At 41.9% G+C, this 16,737-nt stretch overlaps 1 protein-coding gene across 4 annotated transcripts in view; it reads right to left on the bottom strand.

Annotated features, from left to right (window-relative positions):
* Positions 1 to 16,737, bottom strand: part of LOC148404459 (bifunctional heparan sulfate N-deacetylase/N-sulfotransferase 1-like) — a 43,378-nt gene that overhangs the window by 7,493 nt on the left and 19,148 nt on the right. Inside the window, exons 2-6 of one of the 4 annotated variants that reach the window (XM_088382926.1) lie at positions 8,419 to 8,517; positions 3,785 to 4,035; positions 3,067 to 3,666; positions 1,084 to 1,566; positions 231 to 318 (exon numbers count right to left, since the gene is read on the bottom strand). In XM_088382926.1, coding sequence (XP_088239052.1) covers positions 231 to 318; positions 1,084 to 1,566; positions 3,067 to 3,666; positions 3,785 to 3,790 — 1,177 coding nt within the window. In that variant the 5' untranslated portion in view covers positions 3,791 to 4,035; positions 8,419 to 8,517. Of the gene's footprint in view, positions 1 to 230; positions 319 to 1,083; positions 1,567 to 3,066; positions 3,667 to 3,784; positions 4,036 to 4,641; positions 4,687 to 8,418; positions 8,518 to 11,487; positions 11,627 to 16,737 lie in introns of those variants that run through there. The other 3 variants (XM_088382916.1, XM_088382933.1, XM_088382908.1) reach the window with 3 other exon arrangements.

Genomic DNA, 16,737 nt, shown 5'->3' with positions numbered 1-16,737 from the left:
GGTGGGGGTAGAAGAAAGAGGGAAGATGGAAAAGGGTGAGCGATTTAAGAAATGAATCGAGTCATAAGAGTTCAAATATTAGTGAGGCAGGGCGTAGATAAGAGAATGTTAAAAAAAAAAAAGACAGTACGTAAAGGCGACGGAAGGGAATAAAAATATTATGAGCCTCAAATTCACAATCTCAAAGCGTTATTTTATTCAGTCTCAGCTTGTCACACGAGGAGCCTTACCAGCGTGAAAGAATTTTCCTGAGAAGCCCAGATTGAAGGTGAAGTTGGGAACATGGGTGCGCATCTCCCTCTGCGTCTCCAGCAGCGCCTGAACACAGAGTGGGAGGAGAGGCGCGTGAGGAGTGAGCTGGTGTACGGGCACATTAATGAGGCAGCACAAAGACGACGACGCGCACGGACGGGCCCGCATGCATATTTCATCCTGTAGCTTGCTTTCAGTAAACATCCGCCAATCCCCTCTCCCTGCTGCCTCACTCTTCTCCTCCATTCCGTTTGATATTTGGCTTTCCTCTGATTTTGGGTGTTTGTTTCATTTGATCTGCTGGTTGAGACTCCCAGCGCACACCCGCGCGCACATTTCGCCATCTTGTCATGGTGTGATGTATTCCTAAAAGTTTGCTGCGGCGTCACCCACGAGGAAGCCTTGATGCATCCTCCCCATAACTTTTCCTACATCCTCTACCTCAACTTGTGAGGGGGTCTGTTCCACAGCGAGGGGACACGAGTAAGGATCTTTTCAACATTCTTTCAATGTCTCCGGGCCCCTGAAATATTCATCACTCTGGAGCTTCTGTGACTGTGCGAGCGTTGGGGCCTGTCAGCTTTGAGCAGCCTACAGGGACAAATGCATTCAAAAGGAAAAGTGGATGGAGAAGAGGAGCTGTCAATATCACTGGCACAGCATGCCTCTGTGAGGTAACTTTTTTTATTACAGCAAACAGATGGCTGACAACTACTATGTGATACCATTTTAAAAGCGAATTTAGTTTTATTCTGTGATAAAGTTGCTCCACTTTGAATGAGACGCACACACACGCACACGCACACACACACACAATAGATACAAACTCACCTTTACATCAGACACCTTCATGCGGGTGCCCTCTTTTCCCACAAAGATGTCATCCACATCTACCAGGATGTAGCGCTCCAGGGACAACGAGAGCCTCTTCCCGGTAAGAAAGGCCACGGCATCCACAAACACCAGCTTGTGGAGCCAGAAGGCCAAGTTATTCCCAAACAGGACCCTCTGGATGCCATCGTGAAGGCCCAAGTCCTGCACCACCGACGGGAGCAGAGCAGCATTCTGTCCCATGGACGGAATGCTCTCCGCCGATTGAGTTTTGGCGAGCAACACTGGCTCGTACGTTGAGTGGTTGGATTGGAAGACGGTCCAGTCATCTCCAGGGAGAGGCCCGGGCAGCGGCTGTCCGGATCGGGTGATAAAGAGTAGGGGTGACTTGGGGTTAACCGAGCAGTCCTTTAGACCCAAGTTGGAGTGGAGAAAGAGCGGGAATCCTTTCAGCTGCGCACTCAGCAGACTGTTCTCGTTGGCCTGAGAGAAAGACGAGAGAAATCACACCAATTCATTACACGGCACAGTGATGAGGAGGGAAATGTATCGGCTATAATTCCCAGATTTCTCCCATCATGCGTGAAATAAGAGATGTCAGGCCTACCCAAATGTGAATGCACGAGACAGCTTCTACCTGCTATGCTCAATCTGCTCTGATCTGAGACTGCAGACAAAATGAATAAGCCTCCCGCTGTGTCCTTTAACATTCAAAGGTTCAGCGCTTATTCTGTGAAACATTCCTCTCCTAAAATCCCCATTCTCTGGGCGCGCTCACATCCCCATTGCCTATTGGCTGCAAGCTTCCACTTGTGCATTTTCCTTGAGGTCTTTTGGAGGCAACATCTATTCTACTACTCAGATATAGATATCCAGACTGAATCGGTTTTAGTGACAGGGTTCGTTTGCTCAGTTCACAACATTTGCTAAGTGCTAAGTATTACGATTAGATTAAATATTTATTAGCAGCGTCTTGACAGGAACGTGCATGTAATTGAGCGTTTTGAATAATATAAAAATCCTGACTTTGTGAGAAACGCTCCAGCATGTCCCTTCTAGTATTCACATTATCCATGCATTTCAAAGCATGCAAGAACATGGTGTGTTATGTAATTGAAACCAACCCACTAACTCCCACTCTCACGTAGCTGGCACCAATTGGGCCTTCTGACAATTGGAATCACTGTAGTTGTCATGAAATACTATACAATGAACAAAACCAACAACAAAAATATGTAATGTAATGTGATATAATATGACAATACAGAATACTTGACGGGCCCCCCAAAAATGCAGTTTTTGGCTTGGATATACTTACAATTTTTGGTTTAACTTTATTTCCCATACCGAACTTTTTTCAACATTTTTTAATAAAATATAAAAAATTAACTGCCAAGGTTTGTAATATTGGAAGTGCTGGGCATGTGATGTATTGTGTACTTTGACGCTCACAGATACTCCAGCAGGACTTTAGTCACTGGGATGCATTGTTTGCTTCTGATGCTCTCACCAAATCCCGCCAACCGTTGCTACCTTCACCTACACCACCTAAAATCACAATACACCATCTATACGTCTCTCCCTCACTCTATATTATTGCCATGCTGCAGAAGTGTGTGTGTGTGTGTGTGTGTGTGTGTGTGTGTGTGTGTGTGTGTGTGTGTGTGCGTGCGTGCGTGTGGACTAAGTTGTGAAAACTATACTCTTGGGCTAATAGACTGGAGATTAAAGGGGAGCGTGAGACGGAGAGACAGAACCATATTTTAGGACAAAGTAAAAACGAGATGAGTGATAAAACACGTGAAAGCGTGAAAGGGGGCTAAGTGATATTGTAAACGAGCAGATTTTGCCCAACTCCCGTGAATCCCATCTGCTTTAAGATGGCACAGACAGATGGACAAGGCAGGAGGTGAAACTTCGATCGGGGGGGGATATGTGTGTGTGTGTGTTGGGGGGAGGGGGGTAGAGACTGTGTGTGCTAACCTTGAAGAAGCCAATGATGCCCACTCCATATTCCACACAGTACTTATCCAGCAGCTCTCGGTTCCACGCGTCCAGGTTAACATACTTGAGAATGTTTTCGTAAATCACCAGTGTGAAACGTCCTCTCTCCTTGTCCGTCAATGTTGGCATGTCCCCTTTCCCGGGCGATATCTCAGTCCGGTACTGGAAGCGGCCATCCTCTAAAATGGCCACAATATCCTGACCCAGTTGCGAATACTGACTTTCCACAAAGACCAGCACTACAGGATCTGTCCTGGCCCCGGCAGGATCCACCCCGGGGCCTCCAGAGACGCTACGCAGCGGTAAAAGTCGAGACGGCGTGACCCTCAGGTCGTCCGAGTCGGCCGAAGCTCCCTCTGAACCAGACACGCCCACTACTGATGGCTCTAGCTCCCGCTTGACGCCATAAAGGAAGTAGGCCGAGATGAAGACGCTGACAGTGCAGAAGAGAAAGAGGAGGAGGAGGGACATCTGCAGAGGGAGGAGACGGACCAGCCGACGGAGGCGAGTCACGCATCCCAGCATCGTCTCTCGCCGCACCGCTCCCCCCGCAGGAGGGTTGATAACGGTGAGCTGTGACTGTTCACGAAAAAAAAAAAAAAAATCAGTCTTTTTTGGAACAAACCGCAAAAGGTGTTGAGGTGGCAGCTGTAGCAGCTACTGGAGAAAGAAATGAGATGGGTTCACGTTGACTTGCCCTCATTTTGCAATGCCGCTTATGTCACCATGGCAGAGAAGTGGATGGCCTTGGATCACTGGTACACACTTCTGCCTCTGATGAAAAGCTGACAGGATGAGTCAGTGGTGGGTAAAAATGATGGAAGACTCCATCACCTTCTCATCATGCGAGCTTCCCAACCATGTCCTGGCTAGGTTTTGATTAATATTCTTGATTGCAGAACGATTTCGGGAGATGCATGGGGTCACGTCATTCCAGCAGCAGAATATCTGCAAAACAAGACCACAAAAAAACCCAAAAAACACATTTAACTATCAAAAACAATATCACCTCATATAAAAATAATGACCTGGCATTCCTTTTTTGTGTGGGTTTAAAGGTTTGTGGGAGACGTTTACACTGCCTGTGCCCGGACTCCAAAGATTCACTCCACAATATTCGTGTGCTCACCTACACAAAAGTAAAGCGGTGCCAATTCCCCCTACGCAGACACCCGACCTGTGTGCACTAAAGTAAACTCCCACAAAAAGTGCAGCCTTCACATAATTAATATGCAGAGTCTAAGTGACAACAAAGACTCGAGGGCAGCGATTCCCGGTTCAGACTGCATGTTACAAAATATTTATGAAAGAGGTTTGCTGGTCAAATGAGACTGATGAGCATCATTACCCTTCTTCCATACAATGATCACAAATAAACGCAATAACAAAAATACTGAAGAAAAATCGACACACAGTTATCATTAAAAGAAACAACAATATTACCAGTTACAAGCAAAACCACAGAATTGATTTGACTAAACCATTATTGTTTGATGGGAACTTAATTAAAAATTGGTTCAGGTTAAAAGCAAGCCAACATAACACAACACTTACAATGCGGCCCATCAGCTACAATCGATGCATTGATTTTGCAGCGACCTGGTGAAGCAAAACAACCCACAGATTATAAGAGGATTCTATAAAGATAGCTATCATTTTACACAGCCTATTGGGTGTGGGAAATGGAGCCAGCACACTTTCCATTAAAAGTGATCAAGGTCAACCTCTATGTTCTTTCCTGCCGCTAGGCTTGCAGCTAAGACTGCATCTCTCTCTCTCCAAGGGCAATCACACTTCCACCACTTGGGTTCAAGTTTCTCCACAGAAAACAAAATTATTGTTGTTGTTTTTTAAAGAAAAAGTGAAAGCGGATAAAATCAGTGTGCAGTACCAAATACCGGTTTGAATTAGTTGAAATTAATTAGCCAGTTTGTCTCAATCACACAGAGACTCGATCAAAGTTTAAAGAGCCTTACCAGATAACGGGATATATTTTCCGCCAGTCAAATGAAGCTAAATCGTCATTGCCTCCTAATCTTTAATTATTGATTAGCCATCCGTAACTCTAGAGCAAAATAAATTCTTCTTCACAAAGCAAATACAGTATCTTCTGATTGACTCTTTAAACATTTGACAAAGACATAAAAGCAAGATTTTGCATAGACAAAGATTTTTTTCCCTTGAAGAGGTTGAAGACCTGAACAGAAGACTGACTGCTTTCTTTTCTTTTTTTTTTTCACAAACAAAACGATGTCTTTGATGATTTTGCAAGACATTCCCAGAATCCTTTTCAAATGTTCAAATATTTATGGGTGAGAAGATGCAAGCAACATTAAAAACTAAGTAGGCGATGCAAATCAAATTCCATCCTGCCAAAACTGCCCTTTACAGTCCAAATTTTTTTTTTTTTTTTTGGTCTGTAGTACTTTCACCGTGCACTACGTCTGAGGGTTTGCCTTACTGCTCAGTCCAGGCAGCTGTTTCATCTTGAGTTTGTATTTATTTTTTTCACAGCCTGGGATTTCATTTAGCTCCGACACCAGCAACAACACACTCTGTTTGAAAAATACCTAAATAAGATCAAACGGGCACCCGCACACCAGTCTTTGATCCTTGTCCAAGTGTCAAACTTAGTTAATGAGTAACATGTAATTAGTAACGATTGCCGAGAGAGAGAATGTTGTGCCATCGTGACTGTGTTGACATGGACTGCGAGCAGACTACATTGTGAAAAATACACAGAGTTGGAACACACACATTTTCCCCCAAGTCACAGCGATTATATCCGTTTAGCCTTATTGACCTTTAAACTATGATGACCCAAAGCGAACCAAGGAAAGTGGGGTAAAGGGAAAGCCCTGTGAAGTAACATGCTAAATTGTAGTTTATTGCATGAAATTTAACAGGGATGGTCACACTGAAAGAATGAAAGATTGGCTAATGAATCTCAAATTTAATTTAGATGATTACCACTGGTGAGGAAAACACCCAAATGTATGCATCGCGCTACCAAAACAATAGATGAAAAAAAATGTAGAGGAGGAATATATCCAAGTATAAATATTTTATGGGTGCCAGAGGACATATCCAATCCATACTAAAGAGCAGCCAAAAAGGTGGATAGAGACCAGAGTGCTGCCAAAGAGTCAGTCTTATGCCACGCACAAAGACGCAGATGGAGGAAAATGCGTATTAGCAAGCCAACATTTTTGTTCTCAAAAGATGCAAAGAGAGCACATTCCCAATATGAGCCCTCTAATTGTGCACATTGCCTGACAGTCACCATAAATAGAGACAGACAGAGAGCTACACAGAAGAGGAAGGAGGGGCTGCTGCTGCTGAGGTTGAGAAAACACATTGGTGCAAGCAAGCGCGTCAATTTAAAAAAAAAAATCTGCCCTCAAGGATTTGAAGGGCGAGGGTGACAGAAGGAAATGTTGGCACAAAGAAGCAGGTGATGGGGAGAGAGGCAAGACAAATGACTTCAGTCAGAGGAGAAGGCCGCTCTAACCTGCTCCCTTCCCTCTAACTCATGGGAAGTAGGCCAGAGCTACACAGTTAGATTAATGAGAAGTGATGAGGAAGAGGGAGATGGAGGCTGGTCCTCAGCTGCAACAACTCAGAGTAAACAATGCAAGGTTTGACCATATGTAGCCTCCTCCCCCACCTGCTTACCATTATTGCCTTTGAACTTCTGTTTAACTGTGAATAAGGCCTTGTCAGGAGGGTCAGTGCATGAATACAGTCATCTGGTTGATGATATTTGACAAAATTTCAAAGGATTTCTAAACCTCGGAGCCCAAATGAATCAAAATGGCCCGTTTTCTTCCTGCTCTGCCCGATCCAATCCACCGCCCTGCTGCTGACAGACAATTAACTACCGCGTTCACTCGCCACATGTCTTGGCAACCATTGTCCATGGCAGCACCGGAGTTATGTCTCATTCAGGGGCACAGCGAATTGGGGGTGGGTGGGGGGTGGGGTTGAATAGGACGAGCTACTGTTTGTGTCACTTCGTTCTGCCTTCCTTATTATTGGCGCTTATCCACCATTGTGACCATTATAGGCATGGGTAATATGGCCTAAAACTCATCACATTATAAAGTTAATCCTTTCACTCTAATGATATGAGCCAGGGTGTAAAAGGTAATAAGGAAACATTTAGAAATGGGTTACTTAATTATGAAATTGTACAATTTCCTATTAAATGGGGCAGAAAATAGATTTATTCAAATTTGCATGAAAACAATCTGCTTTTTTTATGTAATGAAATAAATTTAGCAAACAAAACATAGTAGTCCCTAAAGCTAAATTCATTAAAAAACAACACTGATACAAGTATTCAATATATGTACTAAGGCCTTAAATGAAGTATTAAATAGTTAAGAATCATGTAAACTGTAATCCGGTTAGTCTTGACACTGTGAACTGCACCAAATGTGTGTATGTCAGGAGTGTAATTACACAAGTTGCTTTGAAAGGATTAACATGGAAAGAATTAGAGGAAACTGTAAAATGACGTGACTATATCATATGATGTGGGCCATACGGGACCATTCATCAAAAGTACGAAAAGTAAAAGCGATGAATGCACATTTGTATTCTGTTCACTCTTTCTTTGACATAATCAATTTTCAGCACATCTGCAACAACAAACATGCTGCCGATTTAATTTATTTTTTTAAGGTTACTTTCAGAAGCTTCACTTTTTTGCTATAAAGCCAGTTCTTGCATTCATCAATATTGAATTTGAAATGTGCATTCCATTTCATGCATTCACTGGGACTACTGTGATTAACGCCTTAGTGCTGCGAAATAGAGTGGCCATTGCGCCAAATTCCCACTTCTGCTTCCTATGCCAATAGGAATGCACAACACAAGTCAGTAGATTCTGCTGAGCTGCAAATACTTCCACCGTTTAGTTGAGGCCGTAGCAGGAATTAATTTATTCAACTGTGTGTATGCACTTTCAGATCATTTTGCCCTTAAAAATAATGCGATATCCTTGGTACTCATCATAACAATATTCTCTGAGTGATTATGGCAAAACTAGGCAAGACGGGAAAATGCTTTTTGCAAAGAGGGAGCTCAGCCTAAATGTATATTAGATTGAATCCTGTCAGATTCGATCAACGCAAAGGTTCTCAAAAATAAAAGCTCATGAGACCCTGCTATTGTGGCACATTCATAATTTCACTTTGTGGTGATAATTAGTGCCGAGATGAAAACAAAACAGAATCATTTTTAATGCTACTTAAGCCCGGCGAGCTCAAGCAGAAGCTATACGGTTGGGAGGATCTGGAAATATCATGATAGTGTAAAATGGATTACCTCACAGAAGGAAAAGCTGAGTGGATGAGCTTTGTGGGTGATGGGAACACTGCGGAGAGGTAGAGATAGCGCAGTAGGGGTCATTAGGGAATGGTGGAGCTGAAAGGTGAAATGAAGACATTGCTCAACGGTATTACTCCCCTGGGAGTGGGAGGAGAGCCGTGAGAGGAAGCCAAACACCATCAATAACCTTGATCACCTCGATGCAATATGATAAGGATATTCCATTAAATTACAATAAGACATGTTCTTAGCATAATTTCCCACTCAAATCAGTTGTTTTAACTTAGCAATGTCAATACATTAGTTATTTGAAGCCCTATTGTTTTGTCATTTGACTTGTTTATTTCGGCAAGTACATAATCAACATTCATTACAATTTTATTTATATGACTTGTTGAAAAGGAAGGCGGGTTGAAGTAATTCTGCTTATCGAGTCCCGTCCCGATTTAAACCAAGGATTTACACTGCCAAACGCACAGTCTACATATCCACAGTATTACCTATGATGTCACCATAACCAAGAAGAGGAAGAAACAAAATAATACACCAAGATAACATTTGATTTGAATACAGTAATGGCAAGTTAACTGGAAGTTTAGTAACTGATTTGAAAGCGGCAATGACAAGTGAACTGAGTTTTAACAAATGTTGACAGTTTGATTTGAATGCAACAGTAACAAGTTACATCAATTTCAAGAGATTTGGAGTCACAATCCTGCAGGCACACCAGGCACCGTCCCCAGCACCAGGCGGCACCGACTGATCACATCTCCCATGCTGGCCTCCTGTCGCTTGTCCATTTTGTCAGCCTGTGTGACTTTTATGCACAATTATACACAGTTCCAAAGTTCCTATGTCCCTTACTTCTTCAAGCTTAAGCAAGTCTCCTATGAATCAATTGCTGTTAATGTGTAATTAACTTCTGTCATATTGATGAAGGTAAATGAAGCAACCAAGTTATTCAGTCTCTTGTTGACTGAATCCATTGCCCAATCACAAAATAAGTTTGACATTAATAAAGTTATCCCTATTCAGGTCCACTGAGTCACTCACGTTCCATTCTCAACTTACATTCCTCATCCTTCTCTTTTCTTTCCCACTTCCAACCTTTATCATCAGATATCATTTCAAAATCCTTTGTAAAGAAGGTAATGTGATTTAAAAGTCTACTAATAGATTGTTGTGTATATGCAGTGTTGGGACTAACGACGTTCGAAGTAACAGTGTTACTGATGTCGTTCTAGTTTTTCAGGAATGGATGATCTACTCAATTACTATGTTAATTGTTACTAATAGTGAAAGGTAGCATGCGAGTTATGCTGCTTCACATTCATTTCTGATTACTTGTTTGTGTCGTTTTGGGCGTGGCACGCGTCAAGGTGCCATGCAAAAACACCTCGCGTCAGCAAGCCTTTGGGAACCTGTTGCATTTTACGTATATAGGCGCCATGCAAAAATGCTACCGCCTCTCCGTGGACTAACTGCTACACTTCCTATACCGGGGCAAGCCAAAACGAGAACAGGTTTATTAAGTTAAATCAGGGGTGTCAAACTATTTTTCACGGGCCGCATTGTAATCAGAGCTTCTTTCGGAGGGCCATTATGACTCAATCCAAATACAGTGGTGCCTCGGTTTTCGAACGTCCCGGTTCTCAAACAAATCGGTATTCGAACAAAAAATTGGAGATTTTTTTGCTTCGGATGTCGGCCGAAATTCGGTTGTCGAACCTCGCGGGATGAGCCGAGAGGACCCGCATGCCAACTGACTCCGTTCGTTATTACGTTCTTGTTACTCTGAGGCAGTGTTTCCCAACCTTTTTTCAATCACGGCACACCTTTTCATTGGAAAAAATCTCGCGGCACACCGCCAACAAAAATCTGTTAAGCTCCTATATTAAAATCAGTTATATTACAACGAAACACGTACAGTCCTATTCCTATATATGTATGGAGAGTCGAATAATTTAATAGAAATAAATACTAAATATTCTTTAAATTGTATTCCTTTTTTTTTAAATAAAAGTGACAGTTTTTTTAAAAAGGTTTTAGACGGTGTAAGAAATAAACTATTTAAAGTGATTGTGATTAAAATAAAAGAATCAACGTGATTTTGTTTACTGTTTTAGACTAGAATAAATATTGCAACAATAAGAACAAAGTCACTTTTAAAGACGCTCTGCTGTTCTGACAGCAGCTGAGTGGCTATCACAGTCGAGGACTCCAGGTTCTCCGGTTGAACTGCATGCTCTGATTTCCATTGGACCCCAAACGCACCACAACCGTCATAGTGTCTGTCACTGTTAGCAAAAGCACACAGCAACACACACACATAAACTGAATATGTGCCGATGCAATACAATCAGATCAAGTTCCCTGCTCACTGATGTCCACTTAAATTTTGGAAAAGTACAGCAGGACTTTAAAAATATTTTCTAAATTTCAGCGACGGCTCTGTCACAATAATGCGACCAACCGAGTTAAATGATCGTTCATGCTTACACTTAAAAATAAAAACTTTTTCTCTATTTCTCAAGATTTCTAATAAATCCTCTAATCTCAAAACAGCATCACATGTTAAATAACTGCCAGCAGATTCATCATATTGTTGTTTTTAGCTCTCAAAACGTGTCAACAGAATTTGTGCGATTATTAATCCTCGTCAATTAATTATCTCCTCACTAAATCCCTAGCATGTTAACCTATACGCACAAGGAAGATGTTTACAATTCAGGGTATAAGGGGGACCAAGACAGTATTCCAAATATTTCCTCATTAAAATTTCTCATTTAATGCTTCATTAATCACTGATTGTTGACTTGATTTTAACCATAATCCAATCCCAATCAACTGATGCTGTGAAAATCTTTCAATAGAGCAAACTCAACCCTATCACATGTTTTAGACCCACCTTCGAACTGCAAAAATATCAACGACTAGTCACCATACACTTTACTTCAATGGGACAGCTTTAAGTTGTCACTTTCAGGCTGCTCCGTTGTTTCAGTTTTTGGCAACTTGTTGCATCCAATCACACATTCGAACAGTCACACAGCACACAGTACTTACTTAACATCAGGTCTATTAAGGACGGCTCCGAGGTATTTCAAAGTTGCACTGCCCCTGTGCTGCCTTTTATTAAAGTTGATCTGGTAGGAGGCGGTTACAATTCTCATAAATGTTTGTGTGTGCGTGCCTTGACTAGTACGTGTGTGTGTGTGTGTGTGTCTGTGTGTATGTATCTTGACTGGTATGTGTGCGTGTGTGTATGTATGCGTGCGTGTGAATGTTTGTTTGTGTGCATCTTGACTGGGGAATGTGTGTGCGTGTGTGTGTCTATGTATGCATGTGTTTGTGTGTGTGCGCGCGTGCGTGTTTGCATGCATGCATGTGTTTGCATGCATGCATGTGGCGATACTAAAGGGCAAGAATGTCGTCTTTTTTTAAGAAGTTACAAGTGTGTGTTTTTATATGATAACATTTTTACAATAACTCTACCACAATAAATAAAAGGTACCACACCATCCCCCCATTAGTTTACCATCACAGTCTATTTATAGATATGATATGCCCCATTTACAGTCATGGGGAGACTAGATCTGTACAGTAAAACATTTGCAAGAGTTTGGAAAATAGAGAACATTTGTAAAAGGTAACAGCATTAGAAGAAGCAATGGGAGTCAAGAGCTGCTTAAGAGCTGAAATGAACAAGATCCCAATTGCCAACTGCCATGTCAAAATTATCTGCACATCCATGTGATTACACAGAGTACAAATTAATCCGATACAAAACGAGAACAGACTGAAGGCAAAGGAGAAATAATTGACCTCACTTTGGATGCGCTGTAGTGTGATTTAGGGTGTATTCAGACCAGAAAAGTCCTTTGTTGGTCCGGACCAATAGCGGACTTAATTGTTTTCTTTTGGTGCGATTCCTATTCAGACTGTACATTTTGCAGGCAAAGTATATTTTATAAACACACCCACTCCTGTGATGACCTGTGCTCCCATTGGACAACAATGACCAAAGACAATGATTTTAAAAAGTGGGTCTCAGTCCATTTCTTTAATCCGCATCAGGATTTGTTTGCGTGTATTGACACCTGCACAAAAGGTCAGGACCAGCGTTACAATCGAACCCTGCTCTTTTTAAAGTGGACCAAACAGTCAGGTCTGAATACATCCTTAATCTTTAGAGTGCCACTGCAGACAGACCACTGTGACTGGAGAGCACAACATTGGAAAACACAATTTACTGTCTTCATCAGCATGAAAAGCTTAAAGTCAGGCGTATGGATGGTCTTAGATGTTTGAATTTACGGCAATGACATGTTTACATGTGGAAATTAAAGGATGAGCTGCAAGCAATGATTTTAACAGCCACCCGCCTCCTCAACTTCCAACCAAGAATAAAATGTACCGGTTCAAGAAATGGAGCACGCGCAATTGGATTTTCTGAAGGGAGAAATAGGCTTGTACTGCTTCGGACAACCAACGCACACGGAGGTGGTGGCGGAAGAAGGAAGTGGTGGGTCATTTATCATTTTTTGTCAGTTGTGGTACCCAGAGGCAGGACGCAAGGGAGCTTTCATATAAATTGTGTGTAGGTGGAATCAGCATGGCGGTTGCTGGCAAAAAAAAAAAGAAAAGGCGGCAGTGAGGGAGTGAGATCGATGCTGGTGGGAGTGACTGTTTGCTCCCATTGTTTATCCACTGTCAACTTGTGATCCTGGTGAAGGACGAAGAGTGAGCATGGTGACCTGGCACAATGTCTCCACTGGGGCCCGGGGTTTTTAATGGTTCTCACCATGTAGACAACAGACATCACTCAGAGGTGAAAGTCATCCAGCTGGTGGACAAGACAAGTATGTATGCGAGCGAGTAGGATAGGTGTGTGCAAGGAGCAATTAGAGATAGCAGTTCTACCAGTTAATTTGCTAACGCCTAGCAGGTTCTTGCAAATGCAGTCTAATGTCAATTCAACTGGTAACGCCTAGCAGGTTCTTGCAAATGCAGTCTAAAGTCAATTCACAGCTCACAAACAAGTGACACATCTATTCAATCAAAGCGGCAGAAATGTAGTGAAGGGTTATTGGCATTAGTTATTAGGAGTTATTAGCAATACATGTAAGTAACTTACAATAAATTTCAGAGGCCACCCAGGCGATTTCAATTGAATTCATGGTTCAATATCATTGAGAGCACTGCAACTTCTTGTAATAATTTCTCATAAAAATTCTCATGGGATGAAAAGGCAACTATAAGACTTTTGACAACAAAGGGTAAGTGAGGCTGCTCGTCATGTCACGTATGAGTTTACATCGACTGAAGTGTCAGTGCGCTTTCTTCGCTCGTCCAAAGTCACGTCGTATTTTGATGACCCACGCGCCGTGCGACTGTTTGTGGCGGGGCTGCCAAATCGTTTTTCCACTGCCTATTTAAGCCTCGTTTGCAGTGTGTTTAGAGAGTTTTTTATTTTTAAGTTTAAGAAGAGAAAACCTAGCATCCTTGAACGAAAATGAACTGCCTTTCAAAACCCAGAATGGCACATTCACAAAAACGTCCAAAATAGGCACAAGTTCATGAACTTTCGGGAATTGAACCTGTTAAGGTACAAAAATGCTGTGATGACATGTTGATACAATCAAGAAAACATTCTGTTAACAATCAGCATAACATTTGAGAGATTTCCCATCTGTAGGCCATGAATGTTGACTGGTGTGATTTACACGTGCAGGAAATCTGAAGGAACATCTCCATGGGGACAGAGAAGTTGTCACCTCGAAGACACCCAGATACAGCTGATACAGCTGCAATGTGCTCACGCTCCCCGTCATTGCTTTTTGGGTGCCATTAATGATTTTTGCGAGTGTATGAGTGGTCTTTGATCTCACCCCGGGTCTACTGCAGAATGCGAGCGAGAAAAGAAACCTAGTGACAAAAAAAAATGGAAATTTACAAATCCAAAAGTGACAGCCGGATCCTGACTCAGCCAGGAGGCTTGACCCGGACCGCGTCGCAACGCCCAGAGGTTGTATTGTTGGAAAGATTGCCAGCACTCGACTTAGCCGTTTAAAGCACCTCTTTTTCGGCTAAGCGGCGGAGCTGGTACCCCACACATGGACTTCAGGGGAAATCTAAGTTGAATGAACCCTTACCAATTTCAATTCGACTATATAACGATGCAAGAACAATTCAGCTTGCATAAAGCCTGTTGGAGTGCGTCGTGTTTGCTTATGTTGGTGACTGAGGAAAGGAAATAGACGTGACATGGCACTTCAGCTGCAAAGAGATTGCTCGTTTCTCAAAACAGCCATGGAGAGGCTAATCCTTTTGATATGTTGAAATAGTCAGTAGCGATCGATGTCCATGTTGATTTTGGTACCAATTAGCTATTTTTGCACATTTTAAGAGATAGTCTTTCAAATGATTTCCAATAGGGAAATTGTGATCTCTTCCTTCCATGGCATCATTAACCAAGACATGGAGGGGAGGGGTGTGTGGCCCTTTTCCTTATCAATAGTAGGCATTTTTAAAGGCATTTGTTGTTTCATGAGTTCTCCAAAATGAACGGATAAAAGAAAAAATGCTAACTTTTATCATTTTCCTAATAAAAATAATACAAACTGGGCTAGTTAGTGAAAAATGCCATCCTCGGTTTTCCCTCCCTTTAAAGTACAACTTTGAAATCCGTGAAGTCGATTGCAGTGTCCACTAAACGTTTTGTTTCAAATGTTTTAAGGTTAGTGCTCACAGTTCAAAAGAAAACGTAATTACAACAAAAGTGACTAAATGCCGTGAGACAGAATGTCACGTAGAATCAAAGCGTGGTGTATTTTGTTGACTGGCACACTCCCGAATAATACAACATTCCTTAGTGTGGAAACATGCTTCCCTCACCCTCCCTCCCTCTGTTATGAACAGATAAGAAACAGCCTGCACTGATCTGACTGATTTGCATAGCAGAAAAGCATTCTCATGAGAATCACATTGTGGTGGAAGAGCTGACACAGGAGATGAGACTCTGTTGTGTTGCCCATATTAAGCGTGTGAGATCAAACAGATAGGATTTTTACCCTCCTGCTTTAAAATGTGCTCATAATAGTGCGCCTGTTTTCTAAGCAATCAAGGGGAGCGAGAAAAATGGATGGAAGTGGGGTTTATGTAAACAACGCACACTTGGCGTGTACCCACTTTGTTGTATTTGTACGAACGGAACAGGGACATGTGCAAACAACGCATATTTACACTTGTCACGGAAAATTCAACTAGAGATAATTGGACCAAATTTCAAGAATAGACTGGTTAAAACTCATGATGATGCAATGGGAGAATTTCTCTGAGTGATTTGTGTACTGAGTGTTGTACTGAGCACATCAATGTAACTTGGACAACTTGTGCCAAGAATAAGTCCCTCTTTTTCAGTTGACAGACCAGGTGCTGCTGAATCAAATGCACTCTACTCAACTTCTTTGAGAACAATTAATTCCACATTAAAGATCAGTTAATTGCCTTTACCGTCCATTCGTAGTCTGAACATTGTTTGAATTGCACAAACTGTAGGTGAAAATGTATAAATTGTTGCCTGTGAAGCGGAACTGGGTCAACTGGTTGGTAATTAACAGAAGGCATGTGAGAGGAATCTGAAAAGCTTTTGGGCTATCACAACAAACAGGATGCTAGGTGCAAGCCGAACTCTGAACATTACCCAAAACGATGAAGACTTGTAATAAAGCCTCAGGGTTTTGCAGAGCATGCAGAAAATGTCTGCTGCTATCTGCTGTCTGAGAAGAGCTGAAACACTACAAATTTCATCCTGAACACACCAACTCTGATGCAAATTCACTTCCTTAAAACCAGTCAGTTGCAAGCATCCCTCTAAATGCTCATTACCAAGATCAACACAGCGCTTTATAAATTTCTGTAAATGAAAAAAAAAAAGTTAAATTTTTAGAAGCCCTGCTGTAATGGCTTTATAATAAGATATGAATCAAAGACTTGAAATTCAAGGAGTCTAGTCAAAGCTCTAGTCGCATACTGTAATTACTGGTAATTGGCTAAAGATGTGTTTGATAACTTTTGTCCATATGGTATATTATATACTTCATTGGGCTCATTTGTAGAGGTTGGTTACCTTTATTAAGATTGTGTCTACCATTACATTTGGTGACAGCTCTAATATTTCATTTCATGTTCAGAATATATCATGCGAGTCATCATCTGAGTTTTCTATTTATCAGCGCCGAAAAGGCTAATTATATCCTGACTACAGTGTCTTTTGGGCAATGTACCTGCCAGATCTTTTATTGGCCATCTCGC

The sequence above is a fragment of the Syngnathus floridae genome, chromosome 1, assembly GCF_059516105.1.
Source record: "Syngnathus floridae isolate MCC-2025c chromosome 1, RoL_Sflo_1.0, whole genome shotgun sequence".
Classification (NCBI taxonomy): Eukaryota; Metazoa; Chordata; class Actinopteri; order Syngnathiformes; family Syngnathidae; genus Syngnathus; species Syngnathus floridae.
The sequence above is the reverse complement of the archived record's forward strand: the minus strand, read 5'-3'. Positions and strand labels throughout refer to the sequence as shown.